Below are 12,026 nucleotides of genomic sequence, written 5' to 3' on the forward strand. Positions count from 1 at the left end.
GACTCAGTGACCTTAAAAACAGAATAAATGAAGTCGTAAGAGAATCCTGGTGGAAGACTTTGGGAGGAATCTGAAGGGAGTGGGGTGAGGATTTGATCAAAAGACACATTCACATATGAAATTCCCAAGCCATAAATAAACAGAAAGCTGTGTCACAAAGGACGAATGTTGGCCTTCCTTGTCAGGGAGGAGACATCAAAGACAGTAGTAGACATTTCCTAAAGTAGAAGGAGGCAAGCACAGCAGAAACAGCTCCCAGGACCAGACTTACTTCAGTTACTTGTTTCTACAGATGCAGGAGTTGGGCAGAGCAGGCATATTGGAGCCAAACTATAAAGATGAAGCAAACTGACATGGGCTGCTCACATTCTGCTGACTCTGCTGGGTGACCATCTGATCAAGTTTATGGAAAGACTTCGCAAGGAAATCTGCTACTTTGGTCCTCCAGAAGCTACAGTGTGTGTGTGTGTGTGTGGGGGGGGTGTTCCCTGGCTCCAGCTCTTTCTGCTTTCCCATGCCCAACTTGGCTTCATGAGGAGGGGACCACTATCAAGATGCCACCTTGGCTTCTGTCAATGCCCAGAAAGAGCCTTGGGGGCAATCTTCTCATCAGTGTATCCTGCTCCCCACCCCACCACCCCGCCGCCCCGCTGGCACTGCCCATTGTGTTGATAAAAAGCAAACTTGAACATGGAGAGATGGGGCTGGCAAAGACTGTTTGCAATTACTCCCCACCAGAAATCCAAAGGAAGGAAACAGAAGGATTATTTCTTTTCCTCATTTTATTTTATGTGTATGGGTGCTTTGCTTGCATGTATGCATTTGTACCACATGGAGGCCAAAAGAGGGTGTTGGATCCTTGGAACTGGAGTTACACACGGTTGTGAGCTGCCATGTGGGTGTTGGGAATGCAACCCAGGTCCTCTGGAAGAGTAGCCACTGCTTTTAACCACTGAACCACTACTCCCACCACAGAAACAGAATTATTGGCTAAAGTCTTTTTGTCTTAACAAAATATGAAGCGTGTGCTGTGAAAACTTAACATACAACACATAGATTTTGCCATCAAGCACCATACTTCATCAGTAGTCACATAAATACGGACCAGGTGGTGGCTGACTTTTATCACTTAGTGCTGACACATGGAGTGTAAGGACCAGGCCAGTTCTGTGCTGCTTTATGAGTGTTCTGGTCACTGGAAGGGCAGTTGAATGTTGACAAGTGATCAAGTAGGACTCCCATCTAGAAGTCCTTCATGACTAGGAACCTCTTCTGTTACACACTCCCAGTGATGACTCCAGGAAACCCACACCGAGCCACCACAAGAGGCAGAGGCCACAGAAACATCACACTTACAAACTGTGAATTTATACCAAATAATTTGCACAGCTTCTACACTTTTGGGGGAAAAGGGCATCGGTTGTGTGAAGAGTTGCTATAGGAGTAAACAGAAAAGTGGCCAGACCCCACAAAGAAATCACCATCCAAATCCAGGGGATATGTCACCTTGCATCCCAAACGAGGAGTTTTCTGTTTGTTTTTGAAGTGCGGTCTCTTGTATGTCAGGCTGGCTGAGAACTAGCTATATAGCTGAGTGTGACCTTGCACACTAGATTCCTCCTGCTTCCACCTCCTGGGTGCTGGGATCACAAGTGTGTACCAGTACACTTGGTTTTGTGCAACGGTAGGAACCAAAACCAGGGTTTCATATCCATGGAGCTACACGGCCAGTGACTGGAAGGGTTTTCTGGTGTGGGTCAATCTAGGAGGAGTACTCTGGATTATCTCAGTGAACCCAATGCCATTAGAGGGGTCATCAGAAGGAGGTAGCAGGGCCAGTCATAACAGAAAGCAGGTGGCATAGAAGAACCAGAAGGTAGAGAGCAGGAAACAGAGTTTGACTAGAAGACTCTATCCTGCTGCCTGTGAGGAGGGAGGCAGGGGCTGACAGCTAATGGATGGTCAAAGCATTTAGAAGGTTGAAGAGGTAAGGAAAAGTTTCCCTTTAGTCTGAAGAAGGAGCCAGGCCTGTCCATGTGTTTAGATGTCTCATCTCTATAACCATGAGATCATAAACCCATTTTGTATTCAGCTATCAAGTACACAATACATCAGCAGCAGGAACTGGACACAATGCTGTATCTAAAACCAAGCACACTGTTAGCACTTCAGGAGAACTCAGTGAAATGTTTGTTACTCTACTCTCCTTTCCTCCCTTGAAAAAGGACCAAAGTCTATGACACACATCTAGAGCAACTTCATCCCAGGCCATTTCATGTCTCATACAGTACATTCTTGGTCTTCGTTGTCCTGTCCGTTTACAGGTGGTACACTTGTGTCTGCTTGTCAGGGTCGCACAGACACTGTGCACTTATTCCCTTGAATTTTGCAAGGAGGAAAGCAAGTCTGAATACAAAAATGGAAAAGAAACCCATTCTACTGTTGTCCCAACAAAGTTCCAAATCCAGGTGCCTTGGCCTCACTTGGCCAGTGTTTCCTATTGAATGTGTGTACTGTCTCCGGAATCCATGCCAAAATAAATCACGTAAAAAAAAAAAAAAAGCCCACTTCTAATATCTTTAAAACGCTGACAACATATGAACTCATGAGGACTAATTTTCCCTCTCCTTTCTGTCTACCCCCTTTCTCTTTCTCTCTCTCCTTGTCGCTGGTTTCATGAGACAAGATCTTACTCTAGAGCCCAGGCTCTCCTGGAACAAACTTGTGATGTAGCCCGAGCTGTCCTTGAACTTATGGAAATCCTCTTGTTTTGCCTTCCAAACTGCTTGGATTGCAGGTGTGAGTTACTATGCCCAATAGGCTTATTCTCCCTACAATGAGAAAGAAATCAGGTTTTACTCCCACAGAGGCAACATCGATTTCAATTGCTGTAGCAGTTAAGAGACAGGGTTCTTGTTCTGCGATGTAGCCAGCTCTCCACAACTCCTGAGAGTCTATTCCAGAGAGAAGCCGTTCCTAGGTCTGACAGAGAAGCATCTGCTATGTCATGTGATGCTCAAGTGTGACTGTGGCTTTTCCAGTAGAAGCTGAAGCCGCAGACAACAGTCAAAACACAGAGGTGAACCCTGAAGTCCCCAAGGGCAGCCTTAGTTCTATTAGCTTTCCTACCTAATAAAAAATAGTGACTGTTGTTGTTCCTACATGAGGGCCCTTTTAGGGCAAAGATGCAACTCTGAGAATATTCCTACCAAAAACTTTCATTTTCTTCTTCCTCAAAATCTTATAGTACAAATAAATACTTTATTCAAGTGCTAATAGTTATATCTAGAATGACTTCTCATTTGCATCTAGGGAAAGCATCACAGACATTTGAACCAAGTGCATCTAGAATTGGGCAATTATTTACACATGTTCCAAGAGCAACATCTGTTTACAGCTCTATTCTGGGTTGAAGAGGGTGGTCTCATGGGCACCCTCTGCTTCCCTCTCTTAGGCATAAGGTGAATTCATGAAGCTAATGTGTGTGGTATCAGCTCACTTTGAGGCACCTGCCATGTGACATTAGGTTGCCGTATTTATCATCTAAGTAATGACTAAATAATTTCCTAGCTATGAAGCATGCATCTTCCTTGACAAAGGGGTCATGGGGGTATTACTACTTACTATGGTGACTGTGCAGATCAATAGAAACTAGTGGTTCAGAGTGAGAGAAAGTGAGCAGGACCTAAGGTGAGACACATGGTACCTGAGACCTCAGTTTGGTTTTTGGCACCAGGTAGGCCTTGTGGTTTCTGGGACTAACCCTTTCTATGAAGGCCATGGAGACTGTCATTTTTCTACTCTTATTTATTCTCTTAAATCTATCAGATCAACATCTTGTGTGTGTGTGTGTGTGTGTGTGTGTGTGTGTGTGTGTGTTGTGTACACATATAAATATGGATTCTTGTGTGTGACTGTGGGCTTGCACGTGTGAACCCCAGCAAAGAGTGAAGAGAAGAGAACAACTCAAGGGGCAGAAGCCACCTTCCACCTTGTCGGATAGAGGGTCTACTTGTTGTCTTTTAGATGTCTAAGCAGGCTGGCTGCCCATGAGCTTTCAGGGTTTGCCCTGTCTCTACTTCCCTCCTCCCCAGAGGAGCACTGAGAGTAAAGATTCTTTCTCTGTGTGTCTGGATTGTACACAGGTGGTAGGAATTCAAACTCAGGTCCTCACGGCTGAAGGCAGTGCTTTTACCCACTGAGCCATCTCCACAGCGCCCAGTTCTATTTAAGCAAGATGATTTCTTTGTCTTATTTAATAAACTGTTCTGGAAAAAGAAAACCCACCACACATTTTCATTCTAGAAATACACTTTCTGAATCCCCAACAGGAAAAGTCTATTCCAAGAATCCATCTCTGGAGATGGACTCCCAGATTTTGAGACCATTAACAATTGATGGACCGAACTCTGTTTTATTAAGCATCAAGAACAGAAATTCTTGTTTCTGCTCCCTTGGCCTTTCCTCTTCATGTTAGAAAGGATCTCTGGCTTCTCTTATAAGATAACTAGTAAATTCATCTCCTTCTGCTACCTCCCAAGAGGGTCCCATAGTTTCTGGCCTCTGAGGACTCATGACCCAAGAGCTGAGTGTGGTGGACGTGACCACATGGACTGCCAGAGTACTTAGGCTTCTTGGCTCAGAGAGACAAGAATATTATGTTCTTCCAAAGCTCTGGGCCATGCCAAGGAAATATGATGTGTTGATGATGTCAGTCGCTTGAATCACTGCTTTTGTCAAAGCTATGATTATCAACATTAGCTTCTGTAATCTGTCTACTTGGAATGTCAGCTCCCTGTAGCCTTAGTGCTATTTTGAAATAGAGCCTAGAGGTGATGGAAAATAAAGTTAGTTGCTTCTATCTGGACCAATCTCATGCATCTCTATCCTTTTGATCTTTTTTAAGTTATACTTTTCAAAATTATTTGTTTATGCACATGTGTGAGGTACATGAACATGACATGGTTGCCCATGGAGGCCTGAAAAGGACATCAGAGTGGGAGTTACAGATCGTTGTGAGCTGTTCTCTGTAGGTGCTGGGACAGAACTTGGGGCCTTACAAGAGCAGCAAGTGCTTTAACACCCAAGACATCTTGCTGGCTTTCTTTTCTAAGAGAAGCTTTCTACTCTAAGGCATTTGAACTCTGGACTGTGCAGTTGTAGACAGGACCATAGGCCATCCAGGGAGTACAGTGGTGACCTCTGAGGTATGCAGGCTCTGTAGTCATTACCATGAAATAAGCATTACTACACAGTGGCGCCAGGTGTACAGTAATGGACTAAAGTGTCCTAGCACAGGGGTGGAACGATTAGACCCCTAGGACTCCTTCTTCACCTCCTGAGTGCTTGGGTGGTGCTAGCACATGTAAGAGGTATAAAGTCAAGTGGGGCTTGGACTCAGCTTTCACGATCTGAAAGTCAAGCTGGATGAGCGTCTCAGTAGTAAGGATGTTTTTGAGTCATCCATGGTCCTGAAAACAACCCCAATAAATTCACCCAGCCATGAATTCTGAAATTGGATGGAATTATTTCCTTGGTCTGTTGGTGACCTGCCTTTGTCAACACATGTTCTTTATGTCTCCCCAGGACAACTCAACTCAACATGTTATAGCAGAACCACCTGTGAATGACCAGGGCTGCTTACTGACACTGGAGAATTTTCTAGAACCCAGAAATTAAACACAACAGGGCACAGGTATCTAAAGAAAAACTGAATAGCTATTTAAGTAAACAATCATCTATGGTTTTGATCTGTCTAGTGGATAGTTAAGTAAGCTATTAGCAGACTTGACGGTTGTTGGGAAAGGACTTCCTCATTCATAATCAGCAGCTTGTAGAACCAGGAATGGAGACAGCAGGACTCTCGGCTAAAAGGGGATGGAGTCTGAGCCTTTCTCTGGTCCTGGTGGAAACATGACATTCTAGATTTTCCAGAAGGTTGTAAGATTTATTTGCTAAGTGGATACTTGCTGGTAAAGGAAAAGAGCATTTCACTGTCCCTCTCATAAGAGTCAATCCTAGTGACCTGTCACTTACCTAGACAGGACAACATTCCTCAGTAAAGCCAGACAGTTCTAGAGATGTTAGAAGTAATGGTATAAAGCCTACCCTCAATGGCAGCCAGCACAGTGCTGCCTGTGCCACTGTCCACTCACACTGGGAGAGTGCTCTGTTCTGCAGTTGTCCCTTTGGCCACTGGTCACTCTTACCCCTTGAGAATTCTCCAGTTGACTCTACAATAACCTGTCTTTGTATGCTTTGATGTATCTCATCTGTATTCTTTCAAAAGAGATTACATGGATTGTGGAGCTGGGGTAACTTCATCATGAATTTAACATTAGTTGTACAGGAGGTTAAAAAAAGTAATTTAAAAAAATCTACAAGATTTGACAATAATACCAGTGAGAAACTGATGTTCTCACTTAGACACCCAGATGCCTAGAACCATGCTTACCACAAATGCTGTTCAGTAAATATTTGCTAAACAAATGAACTGATGTTCCCATTTTGAAAAAAAAAAAAACCTTATTATTATTCTCAAATCTGTACACAAATGGAAATTCAGTGCCAACACTTATGATCATCCCCCCCCACACACACACACCAGGATGCACTTTGATGAAATTTATAGAATAGACTATTTATAACTGTCACTTCCTTCGCCACATGGCCCTTGTGGATGGTGAATCTTCATCGTCCACTTGACTGGACATAGACTCAACACAGAAACACACATCTGGGTGTGTCTATGCAGGGTTTCCCAGTGTGGTTTAACTCACGAGGGAAGACTTGGTATGAATGTCGGTGGCACCACCCTGTGGACTTTGGCCCCAGAAAGACTGAAGAAAGAGAAAGCTGAGTGCCATTATTCATTTCTCTATGTTTCCTGACTGTGTAGACAGTGTAAGCAGAGGCCTCACACTCCTGCTACTGTGTCTCCCCTGACATGACAGACAGAGCTCCAAACTTTAAGGGCTAAAGAAACCCGTCTTTCCTTATGTTGCCTATGCCAAAAATGTCCTCACAACAATGAAAAAAGTCATGGATGTCATATCACGCCACCACCTAAAATAAAAGACGTCCATCACAAGACCTCAGGTGATTTCTTCCTCCGGTGTGTCTGTTTCATGTGTTTTGACAACTCTGGAGGACACTGCGTGCTTTGCCTCCACACACCTCCTAATGGCCCTATCAATTTTGCTTTGCACTGTTTCAACACAGTCAATGTAACTCCCTATGCACATTTCTATACATTACTCTAACAATTGTCATAGGACAGCTGCAGACAATGGCAGCCACCAGCTCCTAATTAAACTCCTTCCAGATGCTGAAATGATTCTGGATGATGTCCATGTTCAACTGGATGGAAAACAACTACTCCACACACTGATGTGATGTCACAGTCCTTCTTATACCAGGAAAGATGCAGTGGTATTGTGTTTCCCGAAATATTGTGCATGCTAATAAACTTATCTGGGGTCAGAGAACAGAACAGCCACAATATTAAACATGAGGATAGGCTGTGGTAGCACATGCCTTTATTCTAGCATTCAAATCTGTCTGGATCTCTGTGAGTTCAAGGCCACATTGGAAATAGCCAGGCACGGTGACACACGCGTTTAATCCCAGAAAGTGAGCCTTTAATCCCAGGAAGTGATGGCAGAAAGCAGAAAGGTATATAAGGTATGAGGACCAGAAGCTAGAAGCTTTTAGCTGGTTAAGCTTTTAGGCTTTTGAGTAATAAAGACTCAGAGGCTTCCAGTCTGAGGAAACAGGATCAGCTGAGGAACTGATGAGGTGAGGTGGCTGTGGCTTGTTCTGCTTCTCTGATCTTCCAGCATTCACCCCAATAACTGGCCTCAGGTTTGATTTTATTAATAAGAACTTTTAAGATTCCTGCTACAGAAAGACGCTTGCCGCTAATGTTAACTAAAAGCCAGTATCCTAGAAATGCCCAGCATAGTACAGATAAAGCATTAAAAACACATCTTACCTGCTGCCGTTTTTCAAACTCCAGCTTGATCCGGGACTTGATGCAATTACACGTGTCCCGGTAGGTTTGCTGCAGGGCAAGTTCCATGAGGTGCTTGTGGTAGGCCCCTGCCAAGTTCCCACAGATGAAAATGATCACATTGGCCAGTATCTAAAGAGACAAAAGAGGTCATTCACTATGGTGAGGGGCTCTTCCTTGTGGACCCAACAGAAGCAGACTGCAGATCAGGAATAATAAAAAAACAACTCAGGAAATAGTTTCGAGTCCTGTTTCTCAACTGATGTTTGTAGTATGGTTTGCCTAAAATAGGCATCCATGCCCACCTGGGATCCTATCCCCTGCTGGCATGCTGCCCTTTAGAGTTTTCCTCTTGACTTAAGACTTGACCCTTTGTTTTTTCTGGTGCAATGTGAACTGAACTGCACCCAGCCCAGGGCTTGCAGTCATATGTGTTTAACCCCATTCTCTTGTCTGCGATCAGGAGATGCTTACATGCTTGCTATCTATCACATTTGTTCCAAGATGAGAGATGTGTAGAGCAGAGCTTCCCCAGCCATCTGCAGTCTACTGTCCTATGACAGAAATTTCAAGTTTGTTACACAGCACCACTGTGATATGCCAAGTGACACACACTGTGTCCACATTAAACCTAGATAGGTGGGTTTCTGTTTATAGACAAAGAAATGAGCCTTTAAAAAAAAATAACTGAGATTCTTTTGATGAATAAAAGTGTGTTCATAACTTAAGATGGAAAACACAAAAATATAAAAGAAATATGAGAACAATCTTGACTTCCCAGCCTAGGAAAAAGCCTGCTACCCATAGGCCCATGTTCATCTACTTCACATTCCAATTTTAAAATTTTGTTCTAAATTTACTTTGTCACGATGTCCATCTTGTTCATAAAGGCTAGACAACATGTTTATTATAGCTGCATGCTCTGTTTATGGGACAAAGAATAAAAGGTATCTGAGATCACAGAAATTATGTGTGGGCAGGTTTCCAAATTCTTAGTTAGTATTCAGCTCTATGACTCATTTAGCTATGACTATATAAGTCTATATTGTTCGATACTACTGTGTTAATATTCCATGTGTTTGCATCATGTTACAGATGTCAACCTCATGTACAAAACCGTGACTTTCTCTCTGATCTCTGCTTTAGACTCAGTTACTAATAATATAAGAAGTCAAAAGTCACGCATATTTTAAGTGTTCGATTTATGTGTTAAATTTGCTCTCCAGACACATCCTTGTCACATTCCCATCAGCAGGGGGTGACAGTGGCCCTTTCAGTGTGTGCTCTTGTCACCTGACACCTAATGTACACACTGCAAGCTCTAATGGTCAGGGTTGAATCTGAAGGTCTACCCAGGATATGGCCAGACACACCACACAACTGTTCTCTAACATGACAAGTCTCTTGGCTTCAGCAGCATCCAAAAGTCATCATTCCCAAAGGCCTCGTGTTCCCCCAGCAATGATAACTTCATGTGTCACGTGATAGAGTGTGTGTGTGTGTGGGAGCTTGATTCCCACATCCTCAAAGTTCTCTCAGATTCAAGCTCCACAGAATCATGGGTGATGCCATTTCATCCTCTCTGACAAACAGGTTTGACTGTCTCACTGGAGTTCCCAGGAGTAAAACAGAGACACTATGCAGCTTGTCCCCCAACCTAAAGAGGGGGACCATCAGTGTGGGCTACGTTCCCCCTGTGGTATGTCTAACGGGCCCTCTCAACAGGGCTGTGGAAGACCTTCATCTGGGGTGGGCAGGAGGCATACTTAACTGTGTTTCTAAAGTTACAATGACAGTAAAGGTGGCCATGTTTCCTTTTTTCCATCTGCCTAATGCCTTTTCTTATCTCTCAATAGACTGTGGGGACCGAAGGAAAAGATGTTGATTCTAAGTACCCTTAAGTCCTGCAGCATGCAGGAGAACTGAGTTAAGATGGGAAGAACGAGGTGATAAACTTGTCTCTGAGTTGCTGCTGGTACTCCAGAGGCTCCACAAAGAACCCTATAGACTGGGAAGGGCCTTTGGTGCTGCCCCATGTAACTCACATGGCCATAGTTGTTAGATGGGGTAGTCTGTCAATCTCAGCCTCTCAGCTCTCCTCTGAGGCGTTCTTGCACACATCCATGTTTTATCTCGACTCCGTTAGGACAGAGAGTTAAAATACTGTGTGCTTTTCTTGTGTGCTGTATGCATGAAGAATACATTTGGTTAGTGTGACATACATGTGCAGTGTGTATGTGTGTGTGTGCCAGTATCTCTATGTGACCCATAGACACAAGTGTGTGGATGGCATATGTATTCATAATCCATGAGTGTGTATACCAGGTCAGAGGTCACAGAGAGCAATGCAACAATTTCTATGTTATTTTTACACATTTCCTAGCCTGGAGGGCTTTCATTCTCGCCATTGTTGTGTATCGTAATACACAGCCTCCGTGAGTTTCAATTATAGAGTGGGAGTCTTGAGGACATTCTTTTGTTGTTGTTTGTTTTTCAAGACTGGGTCTTACTATGTAGCTAGGGCTCTCTTGGAACTCACTTTGTAGAGACCAGGCTGGTCTCAAACTCACATAGATCTGCCTGCCTCTGCCTCCTAAGTGCTGGGACTAAAGGTGTGATCTACTATGCTTAGCTAGAAGACATTCTTAATGTTCTGCTTGAGGGGATCCACTTGCAGCTGAACGAGACTGATTTGGGATTCATGTACAGTTGCACACCATTCATAAACCCTGATATATTTAGTCTCTGTGAGTTGACCATCTGGTTCGCTGAAGATTACTCAGACCTCATCATTACTGGAACATCTTTGAGGAATGGAGCTCCAAGAAATGCAGGAAACAAGAAAAGCCACAGCAAGCCCTGCTGCTCACTTAGAAAATGCTCTTTCTTTATTAAGTACAGCTAAGATAATAACAAAGCAACTTAGTTATTATCTGTGAGAGCTGATTCCTTTCTTCCTCAGAAAGTGCCTTCAAAGCAAATGGCAAGATTTTGGGAGTTAACGCCTTCTGGAAGATGAACCTCAGGTAAGAGACAGACCTGAGCAAAGCCATCTGCTGTGTCCTAGTCTTCCCAGCAGGGGGCGTGAGTGTAGCCGTCAGCCCAGCATCCCAGGGCAGAGCCTCAGCCACTGCCATGGCAAGGGCTCCTTTCTGTCTTCTCCTCAGGTGACACTGTCCACTTACTTCCTCTTTGTTAGAAGGGAGGTCGTCTTTTCCAGTGGGGGGGTACACCTGTCCCACAGTCCCCAGGACAATTGTTCACAAGTGACATTGCAGTCAGGCTGCACTCTGGGCTCAAGCCCAAGGTCCACAGAGCCAGCTCTGCTGGAGGACCCTGCATCCCAGACCTGTGGGTCAGAGGCTTGTTCCTTTCTTCACTACCATAGCCATCTTCTGCTCTGTAACTGGGGGCTGGCTAGTTTAGGAATGCTAACTTTTGATCAGACCCCTATTGCAGAATAAAGTTGGGGTGTGCGCTGAGAACATTTGGGCCCATCCACATTGTCTATGTAGCTGACCAGTCAAGTGATTCTTGTCAAGTAAAAAAATTGTGGGGCAGGAGAGATGGTTCTGTGGTTGGTTATTTTTTGGTCTTATGGAGTGCTTACCACCCAGCTCCCAAATAAATCACACACGGTGGCTTATTCTTAATTATAAATGCCTGGCCTTAGCTTGGCTTGTTTCTTGCCAGCTTTTCTTAACTTTAAATTATCCCATCTGTCTTTTGCCTCTGGCCTTTTGCCTTTCTCTATTTCTGTATACCTTTCATTCTTACTTGGTTGCTAGTTGTGTAGCTGGGTGGCTGGCCCCTGGAGTCCTCTTCCTTCTCTTGCTCCTAGATCTCTCCTCTCCCAGATTTTCTCCTTCTATATATTCTCTCTGCCTGTCAGCCCTGCCTATCCTTTCTTCTGCCTCACTATTGGCCACTTAGCTCTTTATTAGACCATCAGGTGTTTTAGACAGGCACAGTAACACAGCTTCACAGAGTTAAACATAAACAAAAGAAATACACC

At 44.1% G+C, this 12,026-nt stretch overlaps 1 protein-coding gene across 3 annotated transcripts in view; it reads right to left on the reverse strand.

Annotated features, from left to right (window-relative positions):
- Adcy2 (adenylate cyclase 2) overlaps positions 1 to 12,026 on the reverse strand; it is a 381,912-nt gene that overhangs the window by 164,603 nt on the left and 205,283 nt on the right. For all 3 annotated transcript variants that reach the window (XM_036206713.1, XM_036206711.1, XM_036206714.1), the window contains one exon: positions 7,994 to 8,143. In XM_036206713.1, coding sequence (XP_036062606.1) covers positions 7,994 to 8,143 — 150 coding nt within the window. The remainder of the gene's footprint in view (positions 1 to 7,993; positions 8,144 to 12,026) is intronic.

Source organism: Onychomys torridus, chromosome 15 (assembly GCF_903995425.1).
Source record: "Onychomys torridus chromosome 15, mOncTor1.1, whole genome shotgun sequence".
NCBI classification, from domain to species: domain Eukaryota; kingdom Metazoa; phylum Chordata; class Mammalia; order Rodentia; family Cricetidae; genus Onychomys; species Onychomys torridus.